The 21289-nt window shown below is 36.8% G+C and overlaps 1 protein-coding gene across 2 annotated transcripts; it reads left to right on the forward strand.

Moving 5' to 3' along the window:
* Positions 1–1877: 1877 nt before the first annotated feature.
* Mmadhc (metabolism of cobalamin associated D) lies at positions 1878–19534 on the forward strand. Of its 2 annotated transcripts, XM_070023479.1 has the most exons (8): positions 1878–1975; positions 2215–2271; positions 4454–4598; positions 7630–7847; positions 9615–9720; positions 10553–10683; positions 16039–16125; positions 17248–19534. In XM_070023479.1, the coding sequence occupies exons 2-8, from the start codon at positions 2263–2265 to the stop codon at positions 17440–17442; spliced, it is 891 nt and encodes a 296-aa protein (XP_069879580.1). In that variant the 5' UTR covers positions 1878–1975; positions 2215–2262; the 3' UTR covers positions 17443–19534. The 2 variants fall into 2 exon arrangements, with proteins under 2 accessions (XP_069879580.1, XP_069879584.1); XM_070023483.1 differs by lacking the exon at positions 1878–1975 and having other exon boundaries at positions 2160–2271.
* The last annotated feature ends 1755 nt before the right edge of the window (positions 19535–21289 follow it).

Raw genomic sequence — 21289 nt, forward strand, 5'->3', positions numbered from 1 at the left:
TGACATTATAGAATATCGAAAACACAGCCAATAGATCAGTGATTGTCAGGTGTTTGGGGAGGTGACAGAGCCTGACAGATGAAACAAAAGGGATTTTAACTGGAGTAGCAAAGTGTTCCAAATGACACTCTAATGAGATACACATGACAGTGTGAAGATTTTTGTTGTTAGTAGCTCAAAGTGTATCAGGGTAGAACATAGGCTGCAGTAAAACAACAGCAACCCTCTCAACTGTATAATAAAAGTATAAAATAATCTCATTGAAGGGGGTGAGATCATTGACCTGATTAAGCTCGAAGTTTGTGTAAGCATTGTACTCTAGCTGCTATAATTGTTTCCCACAGACATAACTGGTACCCACTATACATATATAGTTAACATGGGTTACCAGTTCTGAACTCACTATATGTGTAAAGTGAACTGAAGAGTTGAGTAACTGGATGGATGATGAAAGAAGCCACGTTTCTTACTCTGGTTATAGAGAAGAGCCCATACTTAATGAGTTTATACAACTTGTACAAACTTAAAAGATTATATATACAAGTATGTATATATATGTAGATGAATACACACATGTTTTTAAAAACTAATGGCTCTTTGGGAAAGTGGCTAATTCTGAACCTGGACCTAGGGCAGGAAATAAACCTCATCTTGAAGTATCTTGTAGTGTCAGATATTAAAGAAACACTTAAGTAAAATAAGAGATACAAAAGAAAAAAAAATTGTGAACATGTGTCAAAAAGACAGAACTCCAATTAAAAATTCTCAATGACCGAAACAATTTGAAAAACAAAATACAGTATTGGATTAGGGGGAAAACAAATGAGAAGGCAACAATGCTGGATAAGAAATGTACTCATTACCTTGCTCATGTGATTGTAATCCCTTTGTACAGTATTTTCACAATGAAAAAACTTAAAGAATGGAAATGTAAACCTAACACCCACAACCACATACAAACAGAAGTGAAAACAAATTGAGGTGAACAAATTTCTCATGCAGAACCCCAACTTATGAAGACACTTGCCCTTTAAAAACTTCGGAGTGTAACTTTTCACTCTTTCAGCTTGGGCTGCACATAGTGACACCACGTAGGGAAAGAAGAACTCATGGTGTAGAAACCTGGCAAACACTGAGTCAAGATCAACAGTGGTAAGTCAAGTTCACAGTACTTGCCCTTGAGGTCAAATAGACCCTCCCCCCAAAAAATGGCCTGGTGATGCATTATGAAAACCGATGGAGGGAAATTCAACAAAATACCTGAAGAGTACGTCTTTAAAAGATCCAAATTATGAAAAGCCAAGTAGGCCTGAATAATTGTCACAGTCTAGAGGAGCTGGAGGTGATACGGACTCATATGGAGGTGATGTGGACTCATATGATGCAAACCCTGGAAGCCTAAAAGGACATGAAAGTCAAAAACTAAGGAAATCTGATTTAGTATAAATAACTTCAGTGTCTATCTTTTAAAATGCATTAACTTTAAATAATATGGTATTTACAAACAGGTCATCCGGTTGTGTTTACGGAGCCTACTGAGTTCGGCACTGTCCAGGGAGTTAAGTGCCTTGTGCTGGAAACCAGAGACTCCTGAGAAATGAACAGCAATCACTCAAGGCGCAGGAGGCGCTGTCCGGGAGGCAATCGGAAAGGCTTACGAGGGGCCCCACACCACCTTCGGCCCGCCAGGACGTGGGCACCGGCCTGGGGCGGCGGCTCTCACCGGTGTGCGTACGTGAGGCGCGTGCGCAGCGCCGGTTCCGCGATCCTGCGCATCGACGCGCTCTGGAGCAGCTGGTTCTGCCTGGCAGCGTCCAACCCTGGCGCAGCCCGCGGGCTTTCGGCGCCGCCATTTTGGCGGTGGGAAGAGTGAAGTCGCGGGGCAGCCGGAGGCCGCGGCGGTGGTGATCGGTACGGATGGTTACCGCCCGCGGAAGCCTCTCGGAATTGGCCTGTGGTCGGGTCCTAGCTCACGGTAAGACCTGGATCCCTACGAAGCTCCCGTCGCGAGGCCTCCCACGCTGTCTTCCCGGAAGCTGTGGAAACATCCGCTTTGACCCCGGGGTCGCGAGGACCCGGCTGTGGCGGGCGGCGGGGGAGGAGGGTGGAAGGGCGGGGGAGTGGGCGGGGACGACGGACGCGGACCCGGGACGCGTCCCCGCCGTCGGCCGAGCCCGAGTCCCTCACCGCCGGTGGTGCTTCGTCCTTTCGCAGGAAGCCTTTGCCGCAGGGGTGGTTTCGGCTCGGTCTTCGCCGCCGGAAATGGCCCATGTGAGTACGGCGGTCCCGGAGCGGGCCGGGGGCGGGCCGTTGGGGCCGGGGCCGGGGGCGTTGGCGCCCGGACGGGGCCGTGCTGTGCACACGTCCCCTTCAAACCCGTGTGTCTGTGCAGAGCTTGCTCTTGAACGTGAGTGTTTTCCGCCAGTTTCCAGCACTCCCCCCCCCCACCCCCAGTCTCCTTTGGTGAAAGACTTGGTAGTTTCGGTGTCGAAAGTGCCCCTCCGAACCCGACAGTCCCCTCTGACACGCACCCCCGAGTGTACACCCGCGTGGTGACACGTCCTGCCCCACGGACCTCGTACGGGAAAGGGAGATACCGACACCTGTGGGAAAGACCTGCAAGGTGTCACTTAATTGGTTGTTGCTGTGCACGTTCCCGAAAGCTTCCGTGCAGGTCGTGATCCGTGTGTTTCCGGAAGGGCCGAAGGGACCATGAAGGTTTGGAGTCATAAGGAAAAAAAAAAGAGAGTGGGAGTTTGGGGTTACTCCACCTGAGTTTCGAAAGATGAGTGGGGATTTTAGATGATCGCGGGTGGGTGGGGAGGACAGGAAAGTGGATTTGAAGAAGTCCCCTCCCAGTCCCTTTTAAAAATGACCCTAGTAAGATGGGGGGAAAAAAAAATTGTGAGGTTGGGTTGTGAAGGGAGAGCCAAGAATGGAATGCCTTGAATACCAAGCTCAGCAATTTAGACTTTGGGTTTTGTTTTTTTTTTTTTTTTTTGAGGGTTTTTGTTTGCTTGCTTTTAACATGATATAGATTCAGTTGGAATTTCATGCAGGAAGACTGATGTGGCAACGAGTTACAAAGTGCTATTACTGTAATTGGTAAGAGTATGAATATATGATGATGCAGACAAGTCATAAGAATAGACGACTAGTACGGGCCAAATTGTGAGGTGAATTTTTACCTAGCTGTATTCTACACAGAAAGACAGTGTTGTAAAAGAAGCATGTGGTATTGTCAAAAGAGGTAACTCAGTTGAAATAGAGTACTGATTTGTGGACTGGCATTGTTTTGATACAAGTGAATAAATTAGCTCATTTATTCTGTTAATTTTTTTTCCAGAATTTGCAGTGCATGTAATATCAGGATAAGCAGATACATGGGTCTCAACAATTTAGTTAACATACATACTAAGAGTAAAAAGTGCCCGTGCTTTAGAGACTAGGCAAACATTTGCTTTAGAGACTAGGCAAACTTTTCAGTTTGGGGAATATATTTATAATGTATTGTAACTCTCAAGTTACAATCGTTGAGTGAATTTTCATAGATGGGATGACACCATCTATGTTGTGAAGACACACTACAAAATAATGTGTTAGGGTGAAGGAATGTGAGCATTCTAAATAATAATACTATAAAAATAATAATATGGGAGATTATAAGCACATTTAATTTTAAAAGAAAAAATGGATTTGAAAATAAGCAGATTTTCAAGCAACAAGCTTTGTAAGTAGTGTGTTTTAAGGATACAGAATCTTAGTTGCTGTGCTCTACTTACAGATTCTTCTTCCTGTGTAGTGTTTTGGAATCCTGGCCTTTATTAGAAAAGATATAAACTCTTACCCAGATTAAGCTGCTACTAGTTTGGTTTATTATTTGAATTGTCAACATCAAATGAATGGTAGAGTCTTCCAAACAAGAATTTATTCAGAATAAGAAAGTGTTGTACAAAGGATGGTGCTTTATGGGAGCAAAGGAGAGTACTTTAGGCATACCTGGAAAGGCAAAGGAAGGGCAAGGGTTTTTAAAGGCAAGATGAGGAAGGTTACACAAATTATTTTGATCCAGTTATCCTAGGATCAATAACAAGAGTACTATTGTTCTAGGGCTGAACAAACAGTTGCTGATTAGCCATTCTCATAAAAGTATTTTTGCAGGATTTCAGTGACCTTATTGCCAGCTTGGGGGTTTGGCAGAGTCTTATAGCAACTCCTCTTAGGCAAATATACTTGAAGACTTCCCTTTCTCATTGTCTCCATTGTCATGTCTCAACATAAGTGACTTTTGATTCTGAAGACATTTACTTTTTTTTATTATTCATAATGCTTGTCAGTGTTCAGTGTAGGTTGAACAAATGTCTATCTTAAAAGGTACACCACAGTGTAAAGATTTGTCAGAAACCATAACATTTCCCAAAATACATAATCTTAATCTTTCTGTCATTCTCAGGTGCTCTGTAACAGAGCCAGACTGGTTTCCTATCTCCCAGGCTTTTGCTCTCTAGTTAGAAGAGTTGTTAATCCAAAAGCCTTTTCAACTGCAGGATCCTCAGGTTCTGATGAATCTCATGTGGCCACTTCACCTCCTGATATATGTAAGTAAAAGATATCATTGCTTTACGTATTTCAAAATAATTTTCTCAATTTTTTTATAACAGTATTTTTTATTTTTCTCCCCCTTTTGTTTTTTTCTTTTTGGTCAGTTGTAAGACTTTAACTCAGGGCCTGGGCACTCTCCCTGAGCTCTTTTGCTTAAGGCTACCACTTTACCACTTTGAGCCACAGTGCTACTTCCAGTTTTCTGGGGGTTAATTGTAGGTAAGTCTTGCAGAATTTCCTGCTCAGTCTGGATTTGAACCATCATCCTCAGATCTCAGCCTGTCAAATGGTTAGAAATACAAGTGTGAGCCAACAGTGCCCAGCCTTCTTCCTACCAAATTTCATCACGTGAAGACTTAACTATATACAGAAATGAAAAATTTGTTACTCAGAATATGTACGGAGCCAAGTGAATGTATATAAGGATCTGGTGACTCACATCTGTAATCCTAGCTACTTGAGAATCTGAGATCTGAAGATCTTGATTCTAGTGCATCCCTGGCAGAAAAGTCCATGAGACTCTTACCTATAATTAACCAACAAAAAGCCAGAAGTAGAGGTGTAGCTGAAGTAGAAGAGTACCACCCTTGAGTGAAAACGCTAAAGGACAGCACCCTGGCTCTGAGTTCAAGCCTCTGTACTGGCACAAAGAATATGTGATTATTTTGAATATATAAATTTTATACATCAGTAAGAAAGAGACAGTGCTAGAAAACCAAGACACAAACAGGAACAGGGCTTTCACAAAAGAGAAATCCCACTGGATCCATGGTAAGCATATAAAAATGTCTCATATTCACTATAAATACCTGAAACTGTTAGTTCCACGTGGCCTTTAAAACATTGTTCAAATACTAACAGATTTATAAAATTTCAGCCAATCATTGTGACTAAAGCTTTGTTACCCAACATGGTCTTTATCAGTATCATCCGAGACCTTCCTCAAAATATAAAATCTTGATCTTCATTGTAGTTGTTACTGAATCTTGAAAGGCATTGAGGTAGTGTGTTCATGTTTGAGACCTTGTCAAAGTTGACCAGCAAAGAGTTGTATGATTGGTAAGTGGTGCATATTACTATGAAGAGAATATTTATATTGTATGTTGAGGAGGACTATGGTGGTGCTCAGTGAGCTCCCAATGAGGTAGCTATTGCCATTTTTAGTCATTCCATTCTGGTAGGGTATTAAATAATTATTTCATGCCCAAGTAATGTCACTTCCATTCTCTAAACCACTCCAAGTATTACACTCTGAATAATAAAACTAATTTTCTACCTTATTTTCTGAATCTTTAGATTTTTTTATAACAAGATGTTTTAATTTTATTTTTTTGTAAATAATTAATATGGATTTTTTCTCTTTTATATTTATTGTCCATTTAATTAATGTAGCTGGTAAACACAGCATCATTGCATGTAATACCCAATATTTTTCTCCTAGCTTTTTTAAATTTTGTTTTTGTAGTTCCAATTAGTTCCTTTCAGGTAGACCTCTGAAGGAGTTTTTTATTCGTTCTCTTAAAAATTTTATTGTCAAGGTGAGGTGTAGGGGGGTTACTGTTACATAAATAAGGTATTGATTACATTTTTTATCTAGCTTGTTACCCCTTTCCTAATTTTCTCCCTCTTTTCCTCCTCCCCAACTTCCCCTCCCCCCAAGTTATACATATCATTTCCAGTATATTGTTTAGTGAGTATCTTGGCTTCAGGAGCTAAAAAAAAAAGAAATTCAAAACTGGATACTGCAAAAACCTGAGAGTAGCTCCAGTCTGGGCCATAAGAGTATCTTAGGAACTAGCACCTCAGGGAAAAGCCATGATTCCAGACAGGCCAACCCTTCCCCCCCCCCCCCCCCCCCACCTCCAGCTCCCTCTCAGGGACTCCAAGCTGTAGAAAATAGCCACCTTCCTCCTGTGTGAGACTCAAAGCAGATTACCCTCCCACTGAACTAGTCTGGGAAGGAGGATCACAAAGTTCCCATGCCTGTGAGGCAGAGCTTCTTTCTGCCTGCTCAAACAAATTCATTTAAGAAACCAACTATGCCACAAGTAAACTGAATACCACATGGAAGTCAGAGGCTTCCATCAAGAGACTGGATACAGACATTGGGGAGGCACAAGATCCCCGAAATAAATCCACCAGCCTTTGAAGAGCTGAATAGCTGAATGCCCTTTCCTGAGGGGAACTGGATAACTACTTTTAAGTCTGGTGTCTTTCTTTTTAGATCTTTCTTTTTAAAATAGGAATATGTGAATATAAGGATGTAAGTTGGATACAGTGGTATGCACCTATAATCCCAGAACTTGGAAGGCTGAGGCAGGAGGATTTTGAGTTTAAGGCTAGTTTGAGCTACATAACAAGTTTCAAACCAGTCTGAACTTCAAAGCAAGATCCAATCTGAAAACAAAAGACAACAAATTTAAAAATGTAGGCACTGTGTGGTGTGCCCGCGTGGCTCATGCACATAATCCTAGCTACTTTGGAGGCTGAAATCCAGAGGGTTGTGGTTTAAAGCCAGCCTGTGCAAAAAGTCTATAAGTCTCATCTCTAATTAACCACAAAAAAACTGAGCTGAGACATGGCTCAAATGTAGAGTGCCAGCCAGGCAAGCGAGCAAAGCAGTCATAAGGACCTGAATTCAAAATCCCCATACTTGGAAAAATAAAAAGAATGTAAAACGATTATGGTATTCATGCTATTCTTTGGCTTCACTTTTTCTCATAATGCCCTATTTCCTAGACTCAGTATCAGCACATAAAGTTTTACTGTAATTTTTCTAATGACTATCAAATACCTCATATATTAACCACTATTTTATTGATACCCCTAGTATTGGACTTCCCTTGAGCCAACAACTGATTGATTTAAAGCAACTAGTTTTGGAAACAACATAAAGCTTATTCTCATATAAGAAAATAGATTTCACAGATACACATGTTAGGTTAAAAAAATTGTAAGAGCTTTATTTGTTCAGTCTGCCAACGTACTGTTGAGAAGAAAATGATTCATTTAGTTGCTTCTCTTCAGGCTCTAGAACAGTATGGCCTGATGAAACTATGGGACCATTTGGACCTCAGGATCAAAGATTCCAGCTTCCAGGAAACATAGGTTTTGATTGCCACCTCAATGGGACTGCGTTACAGAAGAAAAGCCAGGTTCATAAAACTTTGCCCGATGTTCTAGCAGAGCCATTATCCACCGAAAGACATGAGTTTGTGATGGCACAATATGTGAATGAATTTCAGGTAAATTGTTAAATATGTGTCTTTATTAATTTTACATTATCTAAGGATCCCAGTTTGAAGCTAGCCCAGACAGGAAAGTACACTCTCCCAAGCCCTCAGAAATAGTGGTTTTTTTTTTTTTTTTTTTAAGTAATATATTTCTTGGGCTTTTCTTTTAGTTTGCAATCATCTACACAATTTTAGAGACCTCAAAATTTTCTTAAGTTTTTAAATGCCTACGGAAATATCAAGTTGTCTGGAATTAAGCCCATAGACAAATTATAATTTCTACTTTAAAAGCAAACTTAATATCCTGCAACACAGAAATAATTTATATTTCAAACAACTAGTTATTAAAGAATTTATACTTATATAGAAATATATATTTATATTACTGTAGTCCCACAAATAGAGTCAAGATCATGTTGCCTGTTTCTGAATTGCTTCAAAATTATTAGCATCCTTTTAATTGTCTGCCAGAGTTCAAATGGACTTTTTTTTTAATATGTTTTTTTATTGTGAAAATATTGTACAGAGGGGTTACAATTACATGAGCAAGGTAATGAGTACATTTCTTATCAAGCATTGTTGCCTCCTGCTTTGTTTCCCCTTCCCATCCCCCCCCCAAGTTGTAAAGTTTGTTTTTCGACATAACAACTTGTACATCTCATGTTGCAATGGGTCCACCTGTATCCCTATTTAAATAATTTGTTTCTTCCCTTCCCCTCCCCAAATTATACCAACATCAAATACGGGGGGGGGGAGTAACATACAAAACAACAAAAAAATCACCTTGTAAATATGTTAGAAACAATAGCAAGAAAGAAAAACCACTTGAGACCACTTGAGTCCTTATCTTGGGGTTCATTTAGCCTGACATCAATTTATCTGACCTTTTCTACTTGTCTCAGAATATACTCGTTATTGCAAATAAGGGAAACCATGGGATCAAGTGGTCTTTTATTTTACCTCCTTTTTTTATAGGTACTGTGTGTGGCATGATAATTATGGAATGAAAATAATGTGGGTTCAAGGGTTGGTCTCTGCCAAAATGTTAGGACCTTTCCTGAGCTTTTTTATATGAAAAATTGAATAATAATTGCCAGCATAAGCCTTTCCACTATTTTATCATTTGCTGGACTATTTTCCCTTCTGAATTTTTTGCTTCTATTTTATCATTTACTTATTAAACACACATTAATATACACTTCAGATAATACCCTTTCAACCTTTTCTTGATTTTCTTGTAAAGCAAATTTCTTCCTTATCTATGTGACTAGCACCTTCTTAACTTTAGCATTTTTCATATTGAGTTGCATTTATTTCTTTTATTATTTTTTCTACTACTTTTGATACACTGAGAATGAAGACCAAATTTTATTTTTTTTAAATTTTATAGTGCTTACTCTAGTCAAAGTTCCCTAATAAGCCTTTGTTATTTTGGAAGTTAATGTTATTATTCCGATTTTATAGATTACAGCATAAAACATAATTGGATAATATGGCAAAATAGCAGAAGAGGTTCCAACTATAAGGCATAATTATAGTATTATAATTATAGTATTTAAACTATTTTCTTAGCAAATTTCTGTTCAGGATGTTGATATGTTGTGTGTTCTGTTTTGTTTAAGATTTCTTTAGAGCTATCTCCTAATATTCATCAAAACTTTGTAAGCATAGTAGAAAACAGTACCTCAATGAGAATTATTTTTCTAGTGTACTAAGGTAAATTCTTAACATTTTATTTGGATTCTAGATTTTGTTTACTTTTGTCCTTCTTCCCTATAGGGTAATGACACACCTATTGAACAAGAAATTAACAGTGCAGAAACTTATTTTGAAAGTGCCAGAGTTGAGTGTGCAATCCAAACATGTCCAGAATTGCTGCGAAGAGGTATACTTTCTGTATGAGACATTAGACATGTGTTAGATTATATTAATTCTTAATATGTTGAATTGGTTATTCTATAATAGTAATCATAATGTTCTGTACATTAATGCTTAGTTTAATGCTTTGGCCATTAATGATTGTATTTCAAAGATAAAAGCTTTCACGTGTATCCAATCTTTGATCTCATGTTCCAATTAGATAAGAATAGTAGAACCCGCCGGGCCGCTGGTGGCTCACGCCTGTAATCCTAGCTACTCAGGAAGCTGAGATCTGAGGATCGCAGTTCAAAGCCAGCCCGGGCAGGAGAGACCGTGAGACTCCTATCTCCAATAAACCTCCAGAAAACCGGAAGTGGTGTTGTAGCTCAAGTGGTAGAGCACTCACCTTGAGCTGAAGAGCTGAGGGACAGCGTCCAGGCCCAGAGTTCAAGCCCCACGACCGACCAAAAAAAAAAAAAAAGAATAGTAGAACCCTAATGACCTTTTCCCTAAAACTTGAATAATTTCTAATCCTATATTTATAATACCATGAGCTCATAAATATAGTACAAAGAAAAGTCAGAACAAATTTATTTCTAAATTATATTAACAGCAATAATACTGCCTTACTCTTTAGAATTGATAGCAGTATTATTTCAGCTCATCCAGAACTAGAAGTGAACAAAACTAAGTTTGTTTCACTCCTTTCAAATACAAAGTGAATTTATAAAAATAACCTAGTACTGCAGTAGTTTAACTTAATCATAATTTTTTTCTGAAGAACCTATTTTCATGACTTTTGTATCTTTCTAAAAATCAAATTATTTTCTTTTTGAGATTTTTATTCTTATTTTCAGATTTTGAATCACTGTTTCCGGAAGTGGCCAATAGCAAACTAATGATTCTAACTGTAACTCAGAAAACTAAGAATGATATGACTGTTTGGAGTGAAGAGGTAGAAGTTGAAAGAGAAATGCTGCTAGAAAAGGTTATTCTTCCAATTTGCTTACTTAGTTTTATGATTCTATTTACATACTATTAAACTATTAAAATGATGAATGTCGGGCTGGGAAGGTGGCTTAGTGGTAGAGTGCTTGCCTAGCATGCATGAAACCCTGGGTTTGATTCCTCCATACCACATATACAGAAAAAGCCAGAAGTGGTGCTGCGGCTCAAGTGGTAGAGTGCTAGCCTTGAGCAAAAGAAGCTCGGGGACAGTGCACAGGCCCTGAGCTCAAGCCCCAAGACTGGCAAATAAATAAAAAAAATGATGAATGTCTTTCCAGCCTTAATTCTGTGAAGTATTTCAGTACTATACAACTTACATCTTTTCTGAGTTGACAGTTTAATATGCTACATTTGTTTGTTTTCAGTATCCTTGAAGAACTTAAATTCTGTTCATTAATTTCCTGGATTTTTCTAAACCGTATCATGCCTTCCTTCCCTCACCTCCTTTTTCTCTTTTTCTTTTCTTTCTTTCCCTCATTCCTTCTTCCCTTGACCTTTTATCTCTTCTCTGCAACTTTACAGCATATTAGGAATCTTTCAAACATTAGCCCAACCAACTCTAAGAAATAAGTTGGCCAGGCCCAAAGAAACATAGGTCCCATGGTTTCCCTTTGAAATTACTAGTATATGTCTGAGACAAGCAGAAAAGGTCAGATAAGTTGATGTTAGGGAAATGAACCCTAAGATATGTATTCAAATGTTTTTTTCTTTCATGTGATTGTTTCTAACACATAAGATTATTTCTTTGTTGCTTTGTATGTCCCTCCCCCACAGTATAGCCCCTGCTTTCACTGTATTTGATGTTGTTATAATTTGTAGAGGGGAAGGGAAAAAAACAAATCATTTAAATAGGGATACAGGTGGACCCATTGGAACAATGAGATGTACCAGTCGTTATGTCAAAAACGAACTTTACAACTTTGGGGGGTGGGGGCGGATGATGGGATGGGAAGGGGAAACAAAGGAGGAGGCTACAATGCTTGATAAGAAATGTACTCATTATCTTGCCCATGTAATTATAACCCCTCTATACGGTATTTTCACAATAAAAAAAAAAAAGAAATAAGTTGTAACAGTAAACAGTACAGTAGTAATATATAGTCCTGAGGCTGGACATAGTGGCACACACCTGTAATCTCAGCTACACAGAAGACAGATGATTCAAGGCTAATAAGCACCAGGCCAAACTCTACCTGAAAAATAAACAAGCAAAATATCCTGGGTACATGATGTGGTTCAAGTGGTAGTACAGGCATAATGCCCTAGTTTGTTCCCCATTACCAACTATTGCTAGAAGAAAAGAATAATTTTGTCCTTTGTTTTTAACATAAACATTCATTTTGACACCTTTCCATACAATTTATTTTAAAATTTACTTTGTGAGCTATAGGTTGAAGATCAACCCTTTGCTATTACCTGCAACACAGCAATGAATATCATTGTTACATATGATTTTATTCAGAGAATTACTAAAAGTATCATTTGCCTACCATAAAGATTATCCTAAGTTATATGCTGTTACCCTAGTTTACCCTAAATTTTAGCATTCTCTTTATCAATCTGGAGAATGTTTAATGATAATTTAAAGCCTAGTGATTTAAAATCATGTAATTATTTCTCTTTAGAATTGAGACTAGATTATATTAATTTCTTTATAAAATAGAAAGTAGTATTCCTCTGCTTATGTGACAGATTATTAATAACTCACATGGGCAGGCACTTTAGCAAATAACCTGAGTTGAAATTCTCCTTTAATGATTTCCTTGTAGAATATTAGGAATTATTATGTATTTTATTCTATTATCGTGTATTTTTATTATGTATTTTCTTTGGTTTAAAGGTTCTGTTTATAATAATATTTTTTAATTTACCTATTCTGTATTCTATGAGAATGATTTGGCACTTAAGAGCTTCACAGGGCTAAGAAATTTCGTGTATTTAACATTCATAAGCATGTTAGTCATATACTCTTTGGCAAGGAATTTATTGAGGCATACTACATTTTTCCTCATTTTAAGTGAGATCAGAAGGTGCAATTGCAATTTAATAACAATAAACAGTTTTACTTACAATAAAAATAATGTTTGGTAAATATATACTTTTCACCACTGGTATTGAACTGCTGTAAAGCTCTCACTTCTGCATTGCGTAGTACTAATTTTTGATGATTTGATTCTGACTCTAGTATGGTTCACAGTCAGTTTTCTGTAGCAAATTGTAGGGCTCTGAAATGACATCATGTTTTATCTTGAGATTAAAAAATGACAGTTAACAGGTTCTATGAAAGAAAAAATATTTCCATTGAATTGTGTTGATGATTATTTTGGAAGCACTACTAAATTCTTTTCCAAGCACCTATTTTAAGTATTAGGGTTTAAACTTAAAATAACTTTTTCCAGCAGATGTCAGTATTGCTGTTGTTGAACAGAAATTTAAAGGAGAAACTGGTTCTTGAGTAACTTGGTATTCTTTTAATTCAGCTTTGTAAATGAGTTTTCTGCACTTGGCCTTGTAATTTTGGGTATGGTACATATGTTCTTAATTGATACGTATTATTTGTTACTATAATTGGATTAATAAAGTATTAATACTTGGATTAATAAAGTATAGCAATAAGTGAGGTAGTAAATATGGGCATTAACCTAGAGAATAGTTTTAGTTTAATGTTTAATATCTTCATTTTAAAGTAGGTATTGGGAGAAAATAAGTTATCATTAAGTACTCATATCCATAGCAAAAATCTCTTAAGAGGGACAGCGTTTAATTTGCAACAACTACAATAAATTTAGTTTTGTAAAAAGAAAAACTTCAGACAAATTTAACAATTTTTTTTGAGCAAAGAATGCTTTAGGAATGAGTTAGCCTGCAGAGCTTTAATAAATTTATAGAGTTCCACCCTGCCATGTAAACAGAGAAGGTAGTATTTATATATAGAAATAGTAAGATCTATGGTTACAGCTTTGAGCTTACCTTATGGTGCAATCAGTTGGTATCCTGTGACAAACACCCAGCTCTTAGTTAGAAATGTACTCCCATAACTTAGACTTCCTATTTCTATATATAGTAAGTATGATTGCAGTATGTTAAAGTGGGGTATAAGATAGGGAGATAACTTCAGATAAAACAGTTTAAAAATCTAACCTAATCTAAAGTAGAATGAGTATTCCATGATCCAACCAAAAGTCCTTTGCTGTTTAGATAGAAAAGGGCTGAAGAGCTATCCTAGCTATTTAGAAGTATGAGATACGGAGGATCATGGTTCAAAGCCAGTGTAGGCAAAGTTGATAAAACTCCATCTGCAAAAGTAGCAAGCAAAATGCCAGTCTGGAGATATGACTCAAGTGGTATATAGCACTTGCTGCACAAGCAAGCGGCCAGCTGAGCAAGTATACAGTGCCCTGAGTTCAAACTCTGATACCAGAAAAAGAAAAAAAAAAACACTAAAGAAGATAAAAATAGAATGAGCATAAGTATATGTTATATACAATATATTAATTATGTACAATATAGATTGTTAATATTATTACATATGTTTATATGTTCTAATTCTATAATTTCTCAAATATAGTGTACATACATAGAAAGATAATATACATTAATTAGAATATATGCATTCCTAAATACTGAACTTTAGATGTCTCAGCTGAAGAATGAGCCAGAAATCTGTTTTTCCTAGTACTTCAGTTCTCACACCTTTGCCTGCTGGGCTAAGCCTTTCAGCATCTTGCTTCTTCCTTGTAACCTTTTACTAAGGAATTAAGGTGAATGCTTTATGTAGGCTTTTTAACCTTTCTGCATCTCCCTTTCTTCCAGTATTCTCTCAGAAATTCCAAATGCTTTGGTATTACTCACACACTATGCTTGGGTTACTTCTTTGTCTTTACTTTGACAAGAAAATGTACCAAGAGAAAAAGCTAGAGCAAATGTGGATATTAATTCATTTGTTCCCTTGCTTCTCAAAAAATTGTTCTTGTCTATTTTTCAGGGCCTAAAATTATTGCCTTAGGGGTTTGAGAAGGTGGCTCAGTGGTAGAGTGCTTGCCTTGCATGCATGAGGCCCTGGGTTCGATTCCTCAGCACCACATAAGCAGAAAAAGCCGGAAGTGGGACTGAGGCTCAAGTGGTGGAGCGCTAGCCTTGAGCTGAAGAGCTGAGGGACAGCGCCCAGGCCCAGAGTTCAGGCCCCACGACCAGAAAAAAAAAAAAAAAAATTATTGCCTTAAATTTTTAATCAGTTTTATATTTTCACTAGGATGATTTTGTTGTTTTAAATAGTAAGTTCAGTACTTGTTACATAAGCAGAACTGTGCCCTTGTTTTTAAACATTCATGTGATCATTTTTTTCCAGCCTTGTAACCTAGACTTAATATTGTTACTGTCTTTACACAACTTACACTGCTGAAAAAGCTAATACAAACCTCGTAGAAATTAAGATAGTACCCCTCTACACTGCTACCCTGTGTATCTGGTTCAGTTATTCTCTCCTATGCTGGTGTTAGCTAACCCAGGACCATAGTTAGACTAGTACCATGCTGCTGAGCTCCATTCCCAGTTTAGTGAATTACAGATGTGCCATTGGCTGTGTGTTTTAAAGGACACACAAATAAGGACACAGTTTGTTTTTTAATTGTATTTTATTGTAAAGATGCTCTACAGAGGGGTTACTGTTACATGAGTAAGGCAATGAGTACATTTTTTGTCAAGCATTGTTAACGGCCATATCCCCCCTGAACATGCCAGATCTCATTTGATCTCAGAAGCTAAGCAGGATCAGGCCTGGTTAGTACTTGGATGAGAGTACACAGGGTTTTTTTGCCTTTTTTTTTGTACATTTTTTTATTGTAAAAATGCTGTACAGAGGGGTTACAGTTACATGAGCAAGGTAATGAGTACATTTCCTTTGAGCATTTTTGCCGCCTCCTTTGTTTTCCCCCTACCATCCCTTCTCTCCCACCTCTACATTAAGCAACTTTCTTTTAAAGTAATCATTGGTTCAGATCTCTTCATTATATTGTTTTTCCTTTGTTACTTAATATTCATAATGATACAACATAGCAGCTATACTTTATCACTTATGACAAATTTAAGAGTTAATACAGGAGAGATTTCATATTTCATAAAGTAGGAAATGTGGGAGAAAAATACAGAATTTGGACTTAAAAATTAAACCATTAACTTATTTTTTTGAAATGGTAAAAATTTTATGACTTTACAAGGTAGTTTATAATTTCTTTATTTTATATGAATCTTACTGTCTAAAGCAAAAGATAACTTAATATAAAATAGTTTATAATGATACTCTATTAAATATTATTTATATCTTTCTTAAATGCAGTTCATTAATGGTGCTAAAGAAATTTGCTATGCTCTTCGAGCTGAAGGCTATTGGGCTGACTTTATTGATCCATCATCTGGTTTGGCAGTGAGTATTTAAATGCATTTTGAAAGTCAGATTGTAAGAAAATCAAAGTGATTGATTTATTCATTCATAAAAGCTTAAGACTTTTAAGAACTAAATCTCATAATTTTATCCCAAGGAATACTGAGTCAGTCAGTTGCTTTCACAGTTTCTGAAGGACATCTGTCACATTGCCTTTTTTCTAACACTTACCTTTTCTACTAAAAATAATGGATATAATTTTTACCTGACAAGATACAGTTTTGACTTCATTGAATTAGTATGTTTACTATTTATAATTCATGTACACTTCTTCCTTGACTGGCTTCAAATCATGAAAATTAGAAATTAATGTGTTCTACTCTAGTTTCTTTAAGAAAGTTACTAATTTTCAAAAGTGAAACTGAATAATAAAAAATAGAGAAATGACTGTAGAAATTAACATTTATAAGTTAACATTTAATGTAACATACTTGGAGGAAAATAACATAATTATATCCTTAGTGTCTTTCAGTTATAAGTAGTAATACAGTAAAAACTTAAATCTTCTTTTTTCTGATAGTAGTGTTTACTTAGTGTGCTTACTTACCTGGCATTCTACCACTTAAGCCATGATGCTAGCTGTGCTTTTTCCTGGTTATTTTAGAGACAAAAATTTCAATAGATATTTCTGCCTTGAAAGGCTTAAAATCATGATCCTATGGATCTTTCTCATGAGTAACTAAGATTATATGAACCACCAACTCTTGGCTCATATTTCAGATTTTAAGATTAAAATATGCACTACTACGTCACAAAGTCAACTACAAATATGGATAGACTAGGAATAGAAAGCTTTTGCTCTGGGCTTTAGTTTTTTATGTTTTGAAAATGATAAATTTGAATCATCATCGATGATTATTTAAATTACTTGCTTTTACAGGCTGTGTAATGTTTTGGATTTACTTTTAGATAAAAAGGAAACTTGCTAGATAATTTACTATACATACCGAGAGTATACAGGTATGGAAGAAGTGATGTTAGGACAGATTAATAATTGCTTGCAATCTTTTATTTATTTAATTTTGTAAATATCTGGAATACTAAAAATATATATGTTGTACTTTATGAACATTATTACTAATATAAATATTTATTTTTGTCTAGTTTTTTGGACCATATACAAACAATACTCTTTTTGAAACTGATGAACGCTACCGACATTTAGGATTCTCTGTTGATGATCTTGGCTGCTGTAAAGTGATCCGTCATAGCCTCTGGGGAACCCACGTGGTTGTAGGAAGTATCTTCACTAATGCAACACCAGACAGCCATATTATGAAGAAATTAAGTGGAAACTAGCAGTAATGTCATTATGTTAGCAGTACTGTTTGTGTGCAATGAATTGAGCTATATAAACACAGTCAGACTTCTATGTTTCAAATACACTTATTTTTAGGTATTTATTTCAACATTTAAGGATTTACAACATTTGCAAGTGACTTGAGATTTTAAAATCTCAAGTGTTAATCATTCATTTCAGTGAATACATGTTAAATTTACCCACATTCTAAAGAATGTAGAATTAACATGTAATCAGCATATGATGTCTTATTGTTAATTCTCTACATTATTGCAAAAACCTTAGTTTTAATTATTTTTCCCAAAAATAAATCATACATGTGGTTATAACTTGTGTTTTTCACTGCAGTATTTTAAGAATATAGTTCTTAAGGGTTTTTAGCAGAGATATAGTAATTTTCAAGCTTTTAACAAACGCAGTTGAGAACTATAAATTTACTGTAGACTTTGGGGAATTTGTCTTAATTATCTGTTAAACATTTTGGTACCAACTTGATCTTTCTTTGAATTAATATGTGGGCAGGAAAAGAGAATAGATAGAAATAGTACATCACTATGTATAAAAGCCTATGAATCTCATTCTTAAACACACAAAAAATTTATTCTTTAGCCCTTAATTGACACAGGCAAATATAATTCTATTTTCAGTTAAAACTAACTCTCAGCTACCAGCTACATAATGTCTCAGAAGTGCCTTTTGTTAATTTAGTTTTTGTCGTCTTTTCTTTGTTTTTTTAGTATGGAGGTTTGACCTCAGGGATTTGAGCTCATAATGCCACTTCCAGTTTTCTAGTGGTTTATTGGAGATAAGAGTCTGACAGGCTTTCCTGAACTGTGATTCTCAGATCTCAACCTCCTGAGATACTAGGATTACAGGCATGAGCCACCATGCCTTGCTAGCTTTAATTTTTTTTTTTTTTTTTTTTTTAATGCTGGTCATGGATCCTGAACTCTGGGCCTGGGGGCTGTCCCTCAGCTCTTCAGCTCAAGGCTAGCGTTCTACCACTTGAGCCACAGCTCAAAAAGCTCCAGCTTGGAAGTGGCACTGTGGCTCAAGTAGTAGAGCGCTTGTCTTAAGCTGAAGAATTGAGGGACAGCACCTAGGCCGAGTTCAAGCCCCATAACTGACTAAAAAAAAAAAAAACCTCCGGCTTTTTCTGCTTATGTGGTACTGAGGAATTGAACCCAGGGCCTCATGCATGCAAGGCAAACTACCACTGATCCACCTTCCCAGCCCTGCTTTGCTTATTTTTAAGATGGGGTGTATCTTCCTGCTCAGGCAGGAAGCCTTACTTAAGCCTTTCTGTTGTCCTAGCATGACTGTTGCACCACCACACCCAACTTTTGTGGAGATGGGAGTCTGGTGTATTTTTCTGCTTGGGCTGGCCTAGAACCTGATCCTCATATTCTCAACCTTCCAAGCAACTAAGGCATAGGCTAATGGTGCTCAGCTCTACTTGTTTTCATAGTATTGTAAGCTAAGATTCATCTTTCACTAGTGAGTCTTTTGCAGTAAGAAATCTTAGGATAAAAACAACTACCAGTGACTTTGTTCAATGGATTTTTTTCTTTGTTTAATAAAAATCCTATTTTTAATCTACAAATGGTTGTACAAGGGATTACAATTCAACATGAGCATCTTGATCAGAATCACCTCTTCCGTCATCCTCCCTCTACCGGTTCCCCCACTGGTCACATCAAGAAGTTTCCCACTGTCTTTTTCAAATATGTACATTGAGTATTATGACTATTTCATCCATTTTTCCATTCAGCTGCTCTTCCCACTATTCCCCCATTCCAAACAGTTCACCTTTCTGATACTCATTACTTTTAACTGTTTGAAAATTGCTCAGAAGGTTTACACCATATACTGTAACTTGGTCTGCTTAATCAGGTATATGCTTATGTCCCTGTGTATATGTTCACCTGGGGGTTGTGTTTTGTGTCTGCAATCCATATATGAGAAAAACATGTATCATTGGTCAATCTGGGTCTAGTGTGCTTAGTATGATATTTTTCTGGTCCATCCATGTCCCTGCAAATAGCAAAATTCTATTCTTCCTGGTGGCTGAATAAAATTTGATTCCATATATATCCCGTATATAATAGTTTCTTAATCCACTTATCCATTGTAGAGCATCTGGGCCATTTCTATAACTTGGATATTGTGAATAGTGCTACAATGAACATGGGTATATTGTATCCTGTCTCATGATGTCTTGGGATTAATGCCCACGAATGTTATTTCTGGATCATAAAGTAGTTGTATTTCTAGTTTTTGGAAGAATCTCCATACTGATTGCCATAGTGGCTGTACTAGTTTACATTCCCACCAACAATGTATTAGAATCCCTTCTTCCCCACATCCTGACTAGCATTTATTGTTAATATCTTTGACAACCATTCATTCTGACTGCAGTGAGATGGAATCTCAGTGTTTTGGGTTGCAAGAAATGCTTACTTAAAAAAAATAGGGCTGGGAAGGTGGCTCAGTGGTAGAGCGCTTGCCTTGCATGCATGAGGCCCTGGGTTCCATTCCTCAGCACCACATACGCAGAAAAAAAAAAAAAAAAAAGCTGGAAGTGGCACTGTGGCTCAAGTGGTAAGAGTGCTAGCCTTGAGGTGAAGAGCTGAGGGACAGCGCCCAGGCCCAGAGTTCAGAGTTTGGCCCGTGACTGGACCAAAAAAAACAACAAAAAACAGAGAGATGGCATTTTCCCCCTTACTTTTATACCAGTACTTGGGTTTGAAATCAGGACCTCACCTGGTGCTCTACCACTTGAGCCACACTACCAGTTCCAGCTTGTGGCTGGAATATCAGAGGCAACCAGTAGATAGTTTTCTCCATGGATTTGTATTCCTGAGCTGACTTAAACCTTGATAATCAGATCTCAGCCTCTTTAGCCAGGATTATAGATGTGACCCACCGGCATCTAATGGATGATTTTAATCACAACTTAATTTTAAACTCTACTTAATATGTAGCTTGATGGAAAGGTTATTCATGACCCAAACAGAACAAAGGATTTTTTTGGATTGTTTGCTTTGAGTAAGGCGTCTCAAATTTTAATTTTTTTCTAAAATCAGACATGGTTATCATAACTTATGTTTTTCACTTCAGTATTTTAAGAATATAGTTCTTAATTTTTTTCATTTTTTATTGTAAAGATACTGTAAAGAGCATGAGTAAGGTAATAAGTACATTTCCTATCAAGCAGTTAGTCCCTCCTTTGTTTTTCCCTACTGTCCCTTCCCTTTCACCTCCCCAACTCCTCCAACTTGTAAGGCTCATTTTCCCACATAGTGTCTTGTACATCCCATTGTTATAATGGGTCAACCTGTATCCTTATTTCAGCATTTTGTTATTTCCCTTCCCCTCCCCAAATTAGAAAAAAAATGTATATACAAGATGCAGGGCACTGGAATCAAATATAGTGACAACAGGAGTTATACCATGGGGGGAAGAACATAAAAAAGAAACAAAAAAAATCACATAGTACATTAAAATAACAGTAACAAAGTCCCTATCTTGGGGTTCATTTCACTTAACAATTTTATATGGTCATATGTACATAGCTTTTGACCTTTTCTGCTGTTACTGCATTATTTATATAAATTTCCATCCTGTATTTGTACTTCATGATTATCAAGAAGTATAGCAAGTATGGAACTTAAAATACCAGAATTTTAATTGTATACAATTCAAGCTGAAGGAACTTTAGGGTTAACTAATCCTAGCTGCTATATTTTATGGATAAAGAAATTTAGAAATTCATTCCATTGAACTCTGCATGCTCTAATTTTCTATGAAATTTTATTGAGATATATATCTGAAAATTCAATTATA

This window comes from Dipodomys merriami, unplaced genomic scaffold, assembly GCF_024711535.1.
Source record: "Dipodomys merriami isolate MVZ:Mamm:240054 unplaced genomic scaffold, mDipMer1.0.p SCAF_1, whole genome shotgun sequence".
Taxonomy (NCBI): Eukaryota; Metazoa; Chordata; class Mammalia; order Rodentia; family Heteromyidae; genus Dipodomys; species Dipodomys merriami.